Raw genomic sequence first — 20,094 nt, forward strand, 5'->3', positions numbered from 1 at the left:
GTTAATATTTTCAAGCCACTACACTCCTTCGAGTGCAAATATATATTATCTGGAGATCCTCTAAGACAAAGTCCTCTTATAGTCATCTATATAAGGTGGTGGTCTGAAAAGTTTCCGACCAAACAAAGATACATGATATTTTTCCCGAATTTTTCTACATATTCTCTTGTAAACTCTATACACTTCTCCCAGGAATGCTCCCAAATATCCTCCCATCCCAGTAACCCATCTTAATTGTACTCAGCGTTTTTCTCTACAAAATGATTGTTCATGAAGGGGATTGCCAAAACTCAGATTTATTCAGGCTAAACTGGGCAACAGAGCGATATTGGATTTTGTCCATTTTCACAACACCACTCACATTAACTCACTCAAGCAATTGTGACATAGCAACTGCGCGTCCAAAAGGTCTGAAACTTTGGTGAGTAACTGTCAAAAGATGCTAGATGGTTGTAATTAGCTTTTATTTACGAGTTCTACCATCTTCAAGTTGAGGTCGGAAAAATTTCAGAACAACCATCTAGAAATCTCTGGGTAGTCAATATTCATGTTTTAGCAGGTCAAATCGTTGCCCCAAAGTTTGTTATTAACCAATAGTGAAAAAACATGTCTACCAACTTCATCAGGAGATGGTGTGCTGCTTTTCAATCCTCATGGAAGCTCTTATTGCTGCTGAAGGAGATTATATTAAATTTTAAGCTTCAATACAATTTCTATGTGTATGTTTTTGATATATAATTATATAAAGTAATTAGGATTAAAAAAAAAAAATATACTTGCTTTGACGACAAAACTTTTGCAACTTCCAGTACGTAATATATCTAGAGTTGTATAAAATATGATCTGTCAGTATGATAAAATAAAGAAACCAAGAAATGATGCGGTAACTGCAACAATTAGAAGAACATTTCGGAGATGAGCAGCTTAGCTAACCTGACGTTTTAAAAGGCTAGCTCCAATCTGCTATTACTAGAATGGAATAAAATCAAATCTCACTCCAAATCTAGCAAGCAATTAACACGATCTCGATCCTCCATTCTATTCTGAGTTCTACTAGGGCTTACACATACAGGGTGGACAAGCTATTTGCCCGCCACTTTGGCGTGCTCTCTTGGACATACACGGGCACTTAAGTAGCTGATTATTTTTTGTTACATAGTTTTTTAAAACTTGCACCAGTTGAAAAAATGGAATCAATGGACAAATTTTAGTCTTTTATAATTGGAAAAGGCACGGAGCCCTCCTTAGAATCCGCACCAGGAGCAACAACATAACAATTGTTCGAACTCTTGGACTCAGTGAGACGTTCGTTTGCTTAGTTAAGAGGGAACTAAAGGCCTCTTAAGGTGGCTTTGAGCCAATAGCAATTTGGGCTGAGTTCAAAGGTCGAATTGTCTGTTCGGACGCCAGAATTCTTGTCCAGAATCCAGTAAATCGTCAATGAGTACAAGGTAAGTCCATCAGAGTAATTACATGATAAGTTGGACGATCAGAGTCGATGATCCGGCTCTGAATTCACGAAAACCTTCGTTACTACTAATACAAAATGAGAAAAGACCAGATCTTGGCTACCTGCTACACCTCGAAAAGAAATTTTATATGGCTCCAAGACTATTATAAATACTTCATCTCACCGGATCTAAATCCAATGTATTCTTTTTGTGTGGGGTTTGATCGAACGACAAACCAGCCAAACCTCCTCCAATAACAAAGACGAACTTATCAAGAATGATTTCTAGGATTTGCCCAGGGACCAACTCGTATAGACCATGTAATTGAGGATGTATGTGATTTTATTGAATAAAATAAATCAGAATCCATCAAGCTTTCATAACCTGGGTTTACTTTTTTTTTTAATCAATCTGATAACTGATTGGAGAGATAATTGCATGTGAAAAATTTCGCAGCAAGATAGCTTCTGCACCCTGTCTAACTCCTCGACAAATCATCAGTCTGACTTTTTTCTATACTAAATCTAGCTATTGATAATTAATAATTCAACATACAGATATAACTGATAGACTTTTTTGCTTTGTTTTACTCTATATTAAAATTTCTCCCAAATCTATTTATACATACGTATACAACTGAATACCAATTAAACAATTATGATAATAACGTAGAAAAGTATGGTTAATGCGTTAAAATAAGACTGTAAAGTAGAGAGGGATAAGAAATTTTTACCAATAAAACATTACAATCCAATCAATATTTATTGCTTTACGGTTATACTCAACACTTTAAATTACTACTTGGAAATTAAAAAAATAGTAACCCCAATTCATAAACATATTTTTGTTTTTCTAGAAAGGTACAAAACCAAGATGTTATCTATTTTCAAAATAAATATTTATAAATATATAATTTTATCCAGGGTCCCTACAGGTAGGCGCCCTATCCTTAAACCTAGGTTAGTCTATACTATATTCATTTGTCTCACAATTGAGCAATCTCATATATCAACAATCTACAAATGCCATCATCATATCCAAACTAGAGCATAGAATGATACAACTTTGATCCATTTCGTGAATTATGATTAACGGAGACTAAAAAGCAAGAACAACAATGTTCATAAAATAAGCTTAAAATTTAAATATGTACATATATATATAAATAAATAGCTTAACATTTATGACGTCAATGGTGCCTTGAAGATATATAAATGTGGAACTTTACTTATTTAATTCAAATACACTTTTTAAATTATTAACATAAATATTTTTTGAAGATGTGTATATTTTTTCATATGCTCATCTACACAAATATTTTTTCTCTCTACAGCTTTAGGAATTATATATTTTAAAACAATCAAAAACTTGGCTTGAGTCAGAAAAACTCATTACAGATTCAATAATAATATCAAATCAAAAACTTATTTTTTTAATCTTCGAGGAATAAAAATTTAATTTCGATCTTATTATCAAATTTCACTCTTTGAAATATTTATTTGCTGTGTAATAAATGTTTTTCTATATAATAGTTTCAGGGTGTGAAGCTATAGCTCAGTGCATTATATTAAAAAAAAAGGAGGAGTACATATACTCAACAAAAATAAAGAATATGACTTTAAATGAGGCTTAGCAACGAGTTTGTGTTGCTAAAGCTCAGCACGGTATATTTAAAAGAAAAGAGAAGTAAATAAGTTATAAATCTTCAGCATTTTCTAGCGTACGAATTCTTTTAGTTCCAAACTGAATTGATTTTTTTGTATTCTCTAGGTGTTAATATTATTCTTTCAAGTATTTTTTTTTAATGTTCCTTTAATTTGTCAAAGGGAGTTGCACCGTTTAAGTATAAATAAACATTATAGTATTATACTCCATCTGACCTGGGAATCGTCTTTGAAGTCCACATTAAGTATATTTACGTCTCTAAAACAACTGGAGTGCAAACCTACGCACATTGCGTTCAAGGAATTAATTTTATCCGAGCGTGTTGTCCATTGAACTACGTCGTTATATTTCAAGTATTGAGTAATTACGTGGAAGTTTACTCAGGAAAATTGAGTATTTGTTGGGTCAGTTATCTTCTATATTAATAAAGCCATTGATCGACGTCTACTAACTCTGATCAATACCGAAGGCTACCATTTGTAAAATAATATAGAAGACAAAACAATATATGCACAGTTTTAACTTTATTTACAACTAATCCTTTGGTATTCTATTGAATGTTACAATTTCTTTAAATTTCTCCTCAATCAGTGGTTTTGGAACATTAAATAACTAAGATTCTTTCACCAGATTCTCTCAATCTATTTAAGTATTTTAGAATACCCAAGGACCTACAGGATTCGGAAGAAGTATCCGGACAATATTTTCAAGTAAGTCTTACATAATAGCTGATGGCATTTTAAGACAAAATTTATTAGATATGAAATTTAAATTAAAAAATTAGCCTTGTATCTTCAATATAATCACCATTGGTATTGATCATCAAGTGTAAACGGGCCATAAAGGCAGATCAGGCTTTTATTAAACCTTTCTTGTTGAGGCGTGACATGTTCCTTTTCACAGAGAGCTTCAGGGATCTTTAGAAGCTATGAGGATGCTCGTTTACCTTCCTTCTCAGCTTTGACCACAAGTACAAATCGCACAGGTTAAGGTTAGGGCTGTTGGAAGGTCACTCATCAGCTTTGATAACGACGTGGAACTGGCTGTCGAGATAATACTTCATAGTTTTGACAGTATGATAAGGTGCTGAGTCTTCAATACACATGCACCTTTTATCTTGACATTACAACATTTCGGAAGGAGTTCCAAGTTAACTGAGGAGGTAATTTTGAGACCCTTGTCAAAAATGTGAGCTGGAATGACATTTCTGTGACTGGTGATCAAGTCAACACAATTGTCTTGGAAGGGAACTTGGTATTCACCTCAGGAGGAATATTGTCTCTGTCCTCTACGAGCCACCAGTTATTCTTTGATTTGTAGGCAGTGTACAGGTGAAGATGGACTAATCAATGATAGCTTTATGATGATTGGATTTGATTTACAAATTTGGCGGAGTTTCTAGATTTATAACAACCTGATGTCCTTCATATTTGTGATAAGTAGGTGGCGCCTTCTCTATGAGTAACAACTCATAAAAAGGTCATCCTTAATGGCCCAGGCCACCGTCTTCCTTATTTTAGACCTCCTCCAAGCAAGATCAGCGATTAAGATGTGAGGATTTACTTTGATGGATCTCTTGAGCTCAACCATGAAGTGGCTAGTCCACTTGTTGGCTTTGTGTGAACCACAAGAAGAATGGTAAAGCCCATTCTCCACCTTATGTCGCTTGTAGACTTCATAGAAGGTTCTATTGGCATATTTTGTGACTTTTATGATTTGCCTTAGCATCGTTGTCGACCTCCAACAACTCTGCAATGACTTTACGTTTGTTCTCTTGCTGCTTCATGGTGAAAGTGACACGATGAATTATAAAAACAAATTTTGTTATCCATGGGCAGTGCTTTTTAGAGCTTAGCAAGACAAATGCACTAGTTCAAAAAAAAAAAAAAAAAAAATGTCCAGATACTTTCCCTACCCGTGGATTATCTCAAATCTTGATACATATCGAATATAAAGTATTACATTTTCTTTTTCTATGTATTTTAACTATGACTATGTAGAAGAAAGGAGGGTATACTGTAACTCTCCTCATTTATGTTATAAATCCATGCTGAGCCTAAGGGCATTTCACAACAATCTATAAAAAGGGAAATAAATAGAAATATTTTTAGTCAATATTTTAAGAAAAAAATGATTTTTATATAAAAAATTGAGGATAGAATAGTTAATCAAATCCAATATGTACTGGGTGGAAACTAAAATGTCACGAAAAGTTAATTTTAAATAAATCTATCTCAAAACCTATCAGCTATTTTTATATTCAATTCTGTAATCATCCAATGGGACTATGGCAGTAATCCTTTTGACGGAAGGAGACACAAGACTTATAAATTTTAATCAAGACCTAGACAACAGCTGCTACTATTGACTTCACACATCCATGACGTCCTCTACTTGAAGAAAAAAATTTCAATGAAAATTGAAAAGGATGAGCAATACTCTTTTTATACTCTTCTTTATTTCCTTCTAATATTTGTTCAATATAACATATAAATTTAGTAAATCAAGTCTTGTAGTATGATATTGATAAGTTCCTCTTTCAGGAAGTACGAAATATATAAAGGGTGTGCAAGCTATTTGTGCCGCAAAAATGATTTTTTTCAAACGCAACTTTCTCTCCAACCAATTATCAAAATTTAAAAAATTAAGCCGGATTCGGATTTTAATTTATTTTATTTAATAAAATCACCTCGAGTTTCAATTACTGAGTCTTTACGAGGCCGCAAGCAGGCCTCCGCTAATGGATACCTTGAAAAATCCTTGCATTCCTTTTCGATCCGACTGATCCGTCTTTGTTGTTGCAGGGGTTCGGTTGGTTTGTCGTTCCATCGCAGTCCCATACAAAAACAATCACTCAAACGAATGTTACTTAAAAACTGCACGTCTAAAATGGCTGAAACTTTGATGAGTTACTGTCAACAAATGCTGAATAGATGTGACTAGCTTATATTTACATGTGCTGCCATCTTCACCTTGAGGTTAGAAACTTTTCAGACCATCCTTGTACATCTGATTTTGCATAAATACTATATAACTCTAGAATTTATCAGATATGTCACTTACAATCTCAGAATTTTGAATTGTATGAGGGTGTAATTTTTGGTTTCCTCCCGGTATATACCTAGATAACTTCGTATGTAACTCAGATCATAAATCAATTTTGATCCTTTAAATATCTAAAAGTTTTGCTAACTTTACCTCAAACTTTTAAAAATATTTTATTTTGATAAAGTCATAAATTATAATTTGTCTACTTACTTCAAAGGAAAAAGTTATTTTCCACCATTTATCGAATTTAAATAAAATCATCCTATTGAAAAAATGTATATGTGCTAAGGTAAGATTAAAAAATAATATACCTAACGAAATAACGACTGTAAAACTTAGTTAACACTAGAACAACACTAGTATAACATCTCCCTCTGGAGACTGATGACATGTAGTTAGCAATTTTTCCAACAAAGTTAATTTGAATCTTAAAATAAGGTTCTTTTTAACCAAAACGTGTGTAGTATGAAAAATTTCCCAGCTCAACGTGAGGATGGCAGTGATCGTAAATAAAAGCTAGTCACTTGGTCCCAGGTCCGGACTCTAGGGTGGATGCACAATAACTTCCTATCCTAGCTTCTGGAACTTCTGCTGTGTCATCAAAGATGTGTGTATCCTAGCATTGTTTTGATAAACACGATTTTTTAACGATTATTTAACGATTATCTTTATTTAAACGATGGAATTGTTCCATTGTTTAAATAAAGAACAAAATTGTTTGAAAATTTATTTTATAAAAAAAGAAAAAATCACAACCACTGGATCCCATTAAACATTGCAAATTTTCTGGGCCACTTTCGACGCATGATCCGATGTGACCAATAATGGACAAGATATATTTAGTTAAAAAAAAGGGCGGGAAATTACAAAATTTCCCCAATCTAACATTATATAAACATAGTAAAGATATTTTATTCAAAATAATTACGTCATTTTTTTTCAATTCTATTGAATAATTTCTGCCTCTTTTTAATGTGATATGCGTCTCGTATACTTCTAAAATCTTAGAGAAAACATACGGATACTTATTTGAATTCATTTTTATTAATCTATCTAAGCAAATAAATAAAAACAAAAATAAGAAACGGATATAGTTTTTACGCATTGTTTTTAAAAGAAAAAAAATATATATTAAAGTTGTAAATAAATAAATAGAATCGTAAAAGTCTTGAAAATATATTTTACAAAAAAAGTTAGTCGATGGATATTAGATTTGAGAATACCTACATACAATTGAAATACAGTATATAGTTTTCACATCTTTTAAAAGTTTTTTCTTGTTAAATTATTAATGACATCTAAATAATTCAAGTAAATTTTGAAATGGTTTTTATTGAACTGTAATCTCATTTCCAGTTTTTTCTACGTTTTTATTGAAGAAATTCTATATAAATTTCGTTCTTATATTTTAAAATCTAATAGACTCCTAGTAAATGTAATAACATTTAGCTTTCATAATATGCTGTTGTAGGTCAGAGATCTTCAAACTACAGTCCATGGGTAAAATATTGTTCTCGATGTGTTCAATCCAGCTCACGAAAGCTAAAGGGTTACAAATTGCACTGGAAAATTTAAATGGTAAAAAATTATTACAATTTTGGTATCTATGTACAATATATGTATCTGTTAATAAAATAACATTGCACTCTTGTGTATTTATAATTAAAAAAAACTTTGCTTTTTTTAATCTAAAATGCTTTTATATTAAGGAAAAGAGGGTATTTCATTGGGTATCAATAAGATAATATTGCCTTATTCAGTGAGTTCATACAATTTGCACAAATTGAGAGAAATATCTTTTCTTTTTCAAAAGTTCTTGCTAATTGTCCTGAAAAAGTATTTAAAACATAACAGTGATTCATTTTAAGAGCCATCTAGCGAGTAAAAAATAATTTATGAATAAATGAAAACACGTCACGGTATATAGTGCTCCCTGATTCAATACTGTAAAAAGAATGAAAGGGAGTATAATATATAAGGAACACTGTATAAAAAAATGTAATCCGGCTGACGTATAGTTCAACTTATATTAAAAAAGAAAGAAGAAAAAAAAAAGCGGGAAATACTTTATATAAAATTTAAAAAAAGGAGTGTGACTTTAGAGGAGATTATTTTTAAAAAAATTCTAAGCTATGAATGAGTAGCTACGCGTAAGTTTGCTCCTCAAAAACGGAGAGTAACACCAAGGATTTGTTGCTGTGTTCTTTTCTATATTATTAAAGCAAAATTTTTAGGTTAGTCAACACATAATTACTCAAGGAAATGTCGGATACGACTGAAAGTTATATTAGAGTATATAGAGTCAAAAAATAATTAATTATTAATTTTAAACAAAAGCTGGAACAAAATATATATCTACAAAAAAAATTTAAAATTTTTTTCATGTAAACGCATTATAATCAAATTATTAGTGTTGTGTCGATCCCATCAGTACTTGGAACCGTCCCTTAAGTAAGACTGTTGGTTCTTCGGACTGTTAGTACTACAACTGATTAAAGCAGAGTAATAAATAAAGTTGAGTGACGTAATTAAGGAACAAACTTTATTAGTTTTTAGGACTATATGTGGGACTGAACGGAACGGGAATGTAGTTTTCAATCCTAAAAAAGGACTTCCACAACAATACATTATATATACATCAATTAATATCATAAGTTTAATTCTACTAAGTGCCATAAAAAAACTATATTTAAGTACTTTGATTTTTATTGTAACTTTGTCATACAAAAAGTTCGATTGCAATTTTCTTACTTACTTTTCTTAAATGAATGACTGCTATAAAGAGGAGAACCTTCTATATTTAAAATAGCATTTGAGCAGGGTGAATATTATAATTATGTTTAAATTCATATATATTAATTTTATTATGCATTTTAAAATCAATTTACTCCAAAGATAGGCGAGAATTCTTCTTTTAGAGGGTGATGCTAACACCCACACTAGACTTACTAAATTATGGACAAAAAGGAAGAAAGAGCACGCACATCAACCGTTTTTCCTTTTCTAATCGCTATACTTAGTTTTTTCTTTACACACGTCCCTTCTTTAACTATAATACAGTATCAAATAAAATAATAGTTAATATTTTGTATATAACGATATATATCTCCCAGTTTTATGCAGTGCTGTGTCAGTCCTTATTTAGAACTTAAAACTAAGTCCCGTTCGGTTCAGTCTCGGTCCAGTCCAGTTCAGTTCTACATATCGTGTTAAAAACTGATAAAGTCCAGTCGGGGATAACAATAAAATAACTTAACTTATTTTTAATTTAATCAGTTTTAGTAGCGTCAGTACAATAGACCGACGGTCTTATGGATCGGTCCTATCTCTAAAGTGTAATATACCGAACTTTTTCACGTACTATCAACAATAATATTTAAAAAATGTACTTTTCTGAACTAATTAAGTTTATTTCATTGGATATATATATATAAATCTGTATAATTAAATATGAAGTACATAGTGTGTTGATGACCTTTGCAATCTTATTCTTTGACAACTTTTCCTTTGTTATCAAATCTTTATCATAAACCTAAAATTATTCTATTGTCACATAAATTATTCGTTTACATACCACAACAATAAATATATTATTAGTCATTTATTGTTAACTTCTTTTTTCAAATTGATTGTAATAAAAAATAATTATGATATAAAAAAATATATGTTTTAGTCAACTTTTTGGGTATTGTGTCAAAAAGTTCAATATAAGTTCTATGCAATTTATTTATACATTTATCCAAAGGCTTATTTTATTCAGTTTACCTATGAAAGTCTAAAAAAAAGTATAACAATCAGTAAAACTACATTTTTTTTGTGAAAATATAAGAATTCGTTGTATGATAGCAATTCATACAATAAAGTATTTTATATTATATTTTTTGTTCAATTATGTACATATAGTTGAAATAAAATCATATTTAAGAATAAAAAAATATTAATTTACACTTCACAATGACATATTATTCCATAACGGGTTTTATGTTTTGTTGTGTTCTATTTTAGACAAAAACAAAACAATATTAAGTGCAAAAAGTCCAATTTTTTAAGGTTTTATTTGTTAAAATATAAAAATAACATATTAATATTGTATATAAGAAAAACATATTTTCTTTATCAATAGGTTAATAAAATTGATTGAAATTTTGACAATATTGTTTTTGAGTGGTTGCCAGCAAGTTAAAAGCCCCCCCACAAATGTTTACATTACAGTATGAATATGTAAAATATTATTTGTGCATTTTTTAATAGAATGTAGTTTATTTTCACGGAACTATTTTTTGTTTTCAACACTTAACCTCGATTGACTTTTATTTCATAATATAATATTTTTATGTATTTCCTATTGTCTTACACTACGTCCCACATACTTTTTTTTGGCTAGAATTCAAGGACTACTCTATATATGGAACACAACCACTTTTTTTCCTACCTTCTTTAGACCAACTAAAGGCAACTTTTAGAAATAGAATAAATAGTTGAAAATGAAGGAAGAAATTCAATTAAGACAATTGTAGTATCGTCTTTAATAATTAAAATAATTTTTTTTTGGGGTTGATCAATCAATTTTATGTTAATAAGATATTGTTTGAGTTCAATTATAACTATCATTTAAAAAAAAACACACTATTAATTAATAATAAAACATGGGAAAAATAGCCTATAGTTGGACAAATAAAAGGAAAGGGTGAAAAAAGTAAGTTATTCAAAGCTAGTATACAACTAGCGAGTTTTCGGTCCTTATCTTGAACTGAAGACATCAGTTTCATCTGGTTCAGTTTTGTATATCAGTTTTAAAAGCTTATTAAGTTCAGTCCTTGATGACGTCACTCATCTTTAAAAAATAAAAGAATGCATGAGAGTCCTAAGATTGTACTGGACCGAATAAATAAGAACTGACACAACACTATATACAACTTTGATACAAATTGATATGTAGAGACAATTTCATATCAGTTGTCCTCATATTAAATCCCAATTTAATCATGACTTAAATCAAAAACTAACAAATTTAATAGGTTTAGTGACACTTTGTATACATTCTTTATCTTAATATATTTTTTTAAAGATTTGATAAATATGAAACAGAGCAAAAAGAGATAGCGTTATTACTCTCATCCACGCAGACCATGAAGCAAAGGGCATTTTAGAGCTCCTAAATTTCCACAGACAAACTGTCCCTCGTATTGTAGACAGATTAAAGAAAAATAATAATGCTATTTGGAAGAAAAATAACCATCCGATAGATAATATACGCTTGGCTTAAACGGTAAGTAGCACCTTGACCAGGTTTTGCAATGAGTAAGTTGGCAAAAGATCGCTAGGTGATCAATGCCACCCTCTACCGAGTTGTTTCTGATGATCTTTGTCTGACCTCTTTTCGCCTAAAGCATAGTAGTCTCCTCACTGACCCAATGAATGCCAAAAGAGTAATCCATAGGAAGATACTTATTTCCTCTCTTAGATCCAATAGTGGTTACTTTTTGTTTATTTTCTAACGAAAAACTCTTCACTCTAGATCAATCATTTAACAACTAAAATGATAGGTGGATCTTACAAGATGTTCATAAAGCCATCTTTGTCTTCACAAGCAAAAATTCCTCTGATATTATGACATTGGGTGCTATCAGTAGTGAAGGCCATGCTATGTATTCACATTTCTGTAGTACTAGCCTCGGAATCAACCAAGATGTTTACATGAATGCCCTAGAAACGGTTGTTTCTACACTGGATGAAGACTGTGGTTGCTGGCAGGCCTTACACATTGCAGCTAGACACTGCTTCTCTATACAAATCCTGAAGAATAATTGAATGGTTGAAGATCAATGTTTATCACTTTTAGCCACATGAGGTATGGCCTTTAAACTCCCCAGATTTAAATCCATCTGAAGGGAAGGTTGGACGCCAGTGCCTACAGGACTAATCATAACAAAAAGTACTTCATCTCAGTAGCCAGGAATCTTGAAACTGCAGAGGTAGCTAGGGCATGTTCCTATTTCAGAGGTCGTTTGGAAATAGTCCTTGACCAAAATGGAGGACACATTTAATCAAAGTGTTTTGCTACATGTTCAAAGTAAATATTATAAGGAACTTTAAAAAATTAAATTAAATTATAACTATTAATTTATAAGATTTATTCTCTGTAGATAGTTTGTCCTGAAACATTATGATATCCTTAGTATAACAAATCAACCCATGATAAACGTTATAGATATGAAATGGTTCTTGGCCCTCGTTTTGTTTAAGCTGTAGGTATGATTAAAAGTAGAAAGACATTCGTGTGTTGTTGGTACAATAATACACATTTATTAATAACCATGAGACCAGCTACCATATAATTATGTACTATAAGCATGTACGAGGTCTGATAAAAAAAAGACTTAGTAATTTTTTAACCCCGGACTCAATTCTCGACTTTTTTAAATAATTGTTGATACGCATGTCCACAACAACGTATTTCGACACTAACAACCATTTTGCGTAACGTCTCTTAGTGTGCTCTGCAATTTTCTATGTTCAATTTTCTATAAAAAGAAGAGAAAATGGAAATAATAAATCAATGCAGGGAAAAATTATTTAAAACTTTTGAAAGATTATTTATTCTTCAAAATTAAGCATTTTATACAAAAATAACTATTTTAGAAGAACAAACAATCGTACAGGAAACATTCGTAATTAGAAAATAATGGTTTCTTTTTTTATCAGAGTAGTATACCTATTAAATACATAAGTATGAATTTGTGTTTATTTTACAAGTTCAAAGGAGTTTTTTGTTTACCGCCACGTATTTTAGAAAATATATGGATGTTTATTTGGAAAATTAAATAAATAAGGAGGGAAGACGGGGGAAAAAAAATAAAAGAAGGCCTCTATTACTTTATTCAAATGTTATTATTTGCTTTTTAAGAACTTGATTTTTTGTATCATTGTACCTTGTGTAAATTGAATTATGACATATTTTATTAAAAGTAGGATTAATAGTACTCCAACATTTTCGTAAATAAGAATTATGTATACTAGGAGAGGGTTTCTACGTTGCAGGGCTGAATTGGGAGGGAAAAAACAAAGAATGAAGGTTGAAAAAAGAGATAGAGAGATGGATGTAGGAAGATACAGAGGAGAAGAGGGGAAAAACAGAGAGAAGGAGAGAGATATAGAAAGAAAGAAGGAGAAGGGGTTTTTATTTCAGTCAATAAATGTGTATAATTAACTCAAATGCCCAAAAATATATCATCGGAACATGCTAGTACTATTTGGGATTCCATATGTAATAACATTCAAAGCAAACTTATAAATAGATATGAGATACTAGCTGTTACCCGGCGTTGCTCGGGCCAAGAAGGGGGCAGAAAACCATATTGATAATGGTCAATGTTATTTCTGCTTAACGTTAAGCCCCTTCGGTGCCGGCAAACATTATAATAAAAAAGACTTGTGAACAATTAGGGGCTGGGGCTAATTTTCATCAAATGAATTGAAGGCAATAATCAAATTTATCTATGAGCGTAGAATCCAAAAATGATCTTGTTTTTTTTCTCTCAGTCATTTGAATTCTGAAGTCTATGGGATTAAAGTAAATCGGGTCTATTATCGTTCAGAGTCAATTTTTACCCTTAAAACTATCCCCACATTAAAAGTAGGATTTATAAAACTTAGTTAAAAGTGCTTATTATGAGAAAAAAATGTTTTATTGATTCTGTATCTTCTTTTGAACTAGATATATTTTCATTTTTTCCCTGAAAAATGAGGAAAAACAACACTCTTCTTTAGACCCTTATAACTTATCATAACTTATATTATAGAAAAACATTCGATGTAAAATATTCATTTCCAAGGATTTTTGTGCTATTTTGTAGTGATTCCATTTTTTATGTGTGTGTACTAGCAATTAGTCAACATTACCATAATATTTTCCCCGATTTCAATGCCAATTTCATTACTTCAGGCCTCGTAGAAGGAAGATCAAGGCAATCAAAGGGAAATACTTGTAACTTGATCATCCATTTTAAGAGATGATCGAATTCGGATTCCAAATTCCAAGGGACGACGCACAGGGGGAGAATTCATCTGAGAAAAACTACCAGACCTCCTAAGGGAGTAGAGATACCAAGAAGGAAACAAAAAAACAATCTATTCATGATGAGTAAATAATTTGAATATTTCAAAATAGGATCACTTAAAAAATACACAATCGAACAGAAATCCTTGAAGATGCATATTTTTTAAATGGATCTTTTTAAATTATACATTGAATATTTTTCTTTAACTATGATATTCCTCATCACAATGTTTATAACTTTTGTGTTTGGGTATAGAATATGCCCCCTTTTATAAGACGAAGAATGAACAAAAATTAAGCCAGTCTATATTATGAATGCCTGCTCGTCATTTTGTAGACGGTTGAATCACATTATTCAAGCCAATTAGCTTCATACTAAATAAACTATTAGGTTTTACTATCCTTGTACGATATATAAAAAAGTTAACATGTCTACGTGCTTAAAAGATACTCACAAATATGTTTGAATGATCTTAAATGAGTCAAAATTTTATTTACAGCCCGTAATTTTAAGTTTTATAAACAAACTCTACAATTCATCATTTTTGAAAAGTTTTTATTTTATGTTTGCGTGATGGATGAATTTTTGTTTAATACATCCCTTTTATTGAATTTTATTGTATTTTTTTTTAGTGGAGGTATACGTAGACTGCTATATATATTTATGTCCTAGGCTACACTATGTGTTGCCAGGTATAATTTGACATTTCCTTTGGTAAGTTTGACATTTTTGTAGCATAATTATACTTAGAATGTTCTGACGTACGACCATCATTTGTGTTGTTTAAGATGACTTTCAAAAATTAAAATTGGCAAAAAAATGAAATTAATTCGTGAACATTTTCGTGCGATCATTTTTCACAACTTTCAACAAAGCAAGAAAAAAAAATGCGTGGACAACGATTTTCGTCGACAAAAGATGCTGTGGAAGCGTTTAAAAACCATGTTTTGGAGGTGTCTTAATCGGAGTTGAAAAAGAGCCTCGACAATTGGTTTGAGCACATGCAAAAGTGCATAAATCATGCTAAAGAATACTTTCAAAACAGCAAAACCATTTTTGATGATTAATATTCACATTTTCATTATTAGGCCAGAAATATATATAGTGGCCTACGTATGCATTACATATGTAATTGATTTCAATAATTTCTTTTCATCTTACTATTTCATAAATTGAAATATAGATAAGCCCCAAGGACTAAAAAAAAATACAATCTGTATACATGAAATTTACTTTAATAAAGGTACCTTTTCTACTTTTCAAATCATTCAAATACCTTTTTATTTTCTCTTTTCAGATGTAATAATTAATATTAAGATTAATGAGAAGATGGCGAAGAGTCTAAGGAGTTAAAGCTACAAGGATCCTTAAATAAATATCAGCCTCACACAAAAAGTATTATCCTCGATCACCTCCTCACCCTAGAGAAGAAGAAAATAGTATATATCTATATATGAAAGGGAAAAAACAGAGAGCTTTACATTCCTGTTATATATTCTATGTTGTTTTATATTGTGAAGAAGAGAACGTCTTACTCAGAGTAAAAAAAGAATAAATAAAAATGAGCGTCGCAAGAAGGGCGAGCTTTGCAGCAGGATTTGCAGCAGCTAGACGGGATCATTCATCGAGTAGAAATCCCTCCAAACGTGTTGTAACGAGTCCCGTCAAAATGACGGCATCAGGTGGTAATGAAATCACGACTCTCAAGTCCTCCACAGTTTCACCAAGACCCACTAAGAAACCACCAGGTCCATTGGGTGAGGAGATTGGATATTTGGACATGGCAAGTGTTGTTGCCGCTTCTGCTGCCTCAGCTCAAAAGGCTCCTAAGTCATCACGACTCCAGTTTGAGGCGAGGCCCTTTACGAAGAAATCCCTGGAAAAAATTAATGTACGGACTTCTAATCTAATACGAGACTATGGGTTTCTACCTAAAAGGGCTCCACATTTAGTGGATGGTGCACAGTTACCCATTAAATATGAGCCTTTTCCACAGGATCTCATTGGAAAGCCCATTGAAGAAATCGATCAGTATGTTTATGAAAAGGTAAGACGAGAAACTAAATATATTATTTATTTTTCTTTTTTTTCCGAATTCAATCTCCTCCATTCAATATATAAATATATATCATTATCCTACTTTCAAATAACATAAAAAAGTTCAATGTTAATAATTGAAGTCTTTAGTAATAAGATTTCTTCAACTTTTGCTTTAACAAAATAAAGAAAAAAATATACATTCATACATTTATAAAAAAAACTTTCTTACAAAAAACATAAAAATTAACAAAAGTTTCATTATGATCACGTTTTGTTTACAGAAAACAGCTTTCATTTATAGATGTATATAAATAATACTAAAAATATTTATATATTAAAAAAGTAATAGTAAATCATCAAACAATAAATTTTTTTTTAATAAATAGGTTCATTTGTTACAAAAAAAGAAATGAGCAATGTATTTAATAGTTTATGAACATAAAAGTTTGTAAAATAAGACTAAATTTTTCGTAATAATAATTAATATAAACCAAATATTTTGTATTTATTTGGTTTTTGAGCAATAATTTTTTACTATATTCATATATCTGAACCGTAATAAAAAAAAAAATAATCTACAATTTTCTCAAAATATAATCTGAATTATATATGTACTCTTCAATTCAATATCGTCAATTTTTGTAAGAGTATACTTTAATTTATCCTTTACCTAGAGTTGAAGCAAATGTTACTTAAAGTATAAAAAATTTATTGTAATAGTGAAATAATTAGAAATGTATATATTTTATTTGGAAGAAGCCATATGGGGCTAAATTAATGGCCATAAACTATATGTAATAACTCAACTTATCTCATAAATTTCAGGACAACACCCTTAGTTTTTTTAAATACGCCTAAGGGCTTGATTTATAGGTAAATGAAATAAAAAGATAAATTGTAGATATTTGTTTTTTTGAATTTTGCTCATAATTGTTTTTGGATTAATGAATTGTATATGTAATATACTTGCCAGTCCTTTTATGCTTAATCGTATATGCAAAAATATTTAATTGGAATGGAAACGCCTAATATTTTACAAATTATTTATATACATTTTTGAGAAGAAATAATAGTATATTTTAAAAGCTACAAGTCAAATAAAAAATTTCAAAACATAAAATATATGTGTAATTAATATCCAGGCAGATCAGTGTAATTTACTGGGTTCATTTGTATTATTACGCTGACTTTATCCGCCAATTTTCCCAATTCTTCGAGACTCCTTGTTTCTAAATACTAGAACGGATGCCATGTCTTGGGATAAGACACAATGAACTTGTGGCAAACCCTCCCGTCCTGGACGCAAATCTTTTCTGCAGTCTCCATTACCAGTTATAAGAGGATTGAGGGGCGGCCGACAAGGACGTGCTGCTCAATCATTTAATCAATTAATTGGGACTCTGATTTATCATATATGTATGTATTGAAATCACTACCTCCTTAAGTTTCTGATATGATTTTATCAATCTGATGGCCTTAACGACCTTAGAAAATACTGATGTGGGGAGACGAGTAATTCTATAAACAAAATTAGTTAAGTCCCTAATGATTCCCTGAGTGGAAAATTGACCCTCAATTATTTAAAAAAAATAAAAATATTGAAGGATCTTCCGAATCAAATGAGGGGGCCTTAATTGATACTCTCTTAAATGATTCTTCTTCCGTGGTAATGTCCGTCTGCTCCATGTTTACTCTTACCACCAATTATGTGTTATGTGGAGTAGATAGGATGCCGTTGTATCAGGTTAGAGTGTAGGACAAAGACTGAATATATTCTAATAAGTACATAAGGCGTACATCGCAATTAAAGGTGACCATATTAACTAAATAATAATGTATAAATCATCACAGCTGCTTAGATCAAAATTCCCAATATGATAGGAATCAGAGGAAAAAATAAAATCTTTTATAGATACTGAACATCCACTGTTGAACGACTAATGGTTTCTTTAATTTCTAACATAATTTGTCGTTCACTACAGTCTCCACTTTTTGCTCTTGTATGAATATACGTATTACTATTAAATGACATTAAAAATGTCAAAAATTGAGTTTGTACATTCTGATGGAATTTTTTGTTCATTTTTATTGCCGACATATTGAATTTTAGCCATAGTTGTTAAAATTGTATTATAAATATTTTTTTTTTCAATTTAAGAAGGGAAATTTCTTATAGTTTTCTATTAAGTAAATCACTTTTTTCTATTAAAAGAAATTGATATACTTTAGAATGAGTATTTCTTTTTTTGACTTGTATATACTATGTATGTGTACATTTGAAATAATTTAATAAAGATGCTTTCTGAATTCTAATATGTATATACATATATATTTTTATTAAAGGGAATATGTGTTTTACACGTTGTTCTGTTTCTTTCAATCCAGTGCTTTCTAATAAAACAATTTTTATAGAGTGTGGAGTAAATTATAATGTCCATAGATCCCCCTCATTCTATTGTCATTCTTTCAAAGATTCATTCGTGTCATTTGTAAGTTGAATACATAATATGTAATATGTATTTCACATGGACTGCATTATTTTAAATTACATGAATAACACAACCTAACAAGAAATATGTTGTAATTTTTTTTACAGAAATAGCTTGAGGTTGATAACATGATAATAATTCATAAAAAAATATATTTGTATTAATTAATTTTTTTGAAAATTAAATGTAATTCATTATCAAACTATTTAAAAAAATTCCCCATTTAATTTCGAAAAAATTCAACTTTGAAATTGGATCAATATTGCGGCAAAATAGGTTCTTTTAGAAGCAAACATTTAAAAAAAAAATGAAATGCCAATTATTTACGCTTCTAGTTATTTATTTTTGCCTTAAAAACAACGTGGCGTTATTTTTATCAGATCATAATCCTGTAAAAATGTAATTTTTAAAGATTTAAATTAAAATTTCTGTAGATTTGATGATTCCACTAGAAAGTTTAACCAATATTTCAAATTAAAAGAAAAGGCTAATTATTTACGCTTTCCATTGCATTCCTTGGCTTGAAAACAAGGGAAAAATACAGTGAGCGGGGATCAAATTTTCGCCTACTTTAAACCTTGATAACTTGAAGACGACATTATCAAATAAAAAAACCGGTACCAAATAGGAAATCTATTCTCGTCAGCTGTCGTTCAATTAGTATCATGCCGTCATCATATGAGGAGATAAAGAGCTATAAGTAGAACAAGGAGCTTTCGAGGTCCGCCGTAGTCATGCCATTGGTTAATAATGGAGGTGAAAACTCCAATTCAATGATTGCTTCAACGTTAGGAGTGAATTTACGGACTGTTCAGCGTATACGTAAGAAGCTAGAGGACACCTAGGATGTTGATGCCACCATAAAGAGGGCACCCAAGGAGGAGGGCGCCGACAGGAAGGTCAGGGACACCGAGTTTTGTTTGAAACGGGTCTAAAGGTCAATACAGAGGTCTACTTGAATGTTATGGAGAAGGTGGTTCTGCCTTGGATCCAAGGGGTGGCCGGAGACAGGACTCAGCACCCTGACATGTGTCCAAAATCTCTATGCAGTGGTTAACCGAGAACTGTTATGACGTCGTAACCAAGGATTTGTAGCCTCCTAACTCTCCCGACCTTAATCCTTTGGACTATTTTGTCTGGGGCTATGTCGAGAGACATACCAACCCCCATAGCACCAAGGCCAGCCTGATGGACTTAATCAAGGAGGTATTCGGCAACATGGACAATGAAATGGTCAGAAGAGCCTGCGGCCGGTTCAGAGGCCGTATTGAGGCCGTTATTGATGCCAACAGTGATTAAACCGAATGAATGGCTACTCTATATCTATATGCTCGTCATAGT

General features: G+C 31.0%; 1 protein-coding gene across 1 annotated transcript in view; it reads left to right on the top strand.

Annotated features, from left to right (window-relative positions):
- LOC121128868 (sodium channel protein 1 brain) overlaps nt 1-20,094 on the top strand; it is a 244,362-nt gene that overhangs the window by 32,522 nt on the left and 191,746 nt on the right. Inside the window, exon 2 of the mRNA XM_071893258.1 lies at nt 15,522-16,271. Coding sequence (XP_071749359.1) covers nt 15,786-16,271 — 486 coding nt within the window. The 5' untranslated portion in view covers nt 15,522-15,785. The remainder of the gene's footprint in view (nt 1-15,521; nt 16,272-20,094) is intronic.

The sequence above is a fragment of the Lepeophtheirus salmonis genome, chromosome 14, assembly GCF_016086655.4.
Source record: "Lepeophtheirus salmonis chromosome 14, UVic_Lsal_1.4, whole genome shotgun sequence".
Classification (NCBI taxonomy): domain Eukaryota; kingdom Metazoa; phylum Arthropoda; class Copepoda; order Siphonostomatoida; family Caligidae; genus Lepeophtheirus; species Lepeophtheirus salmonis.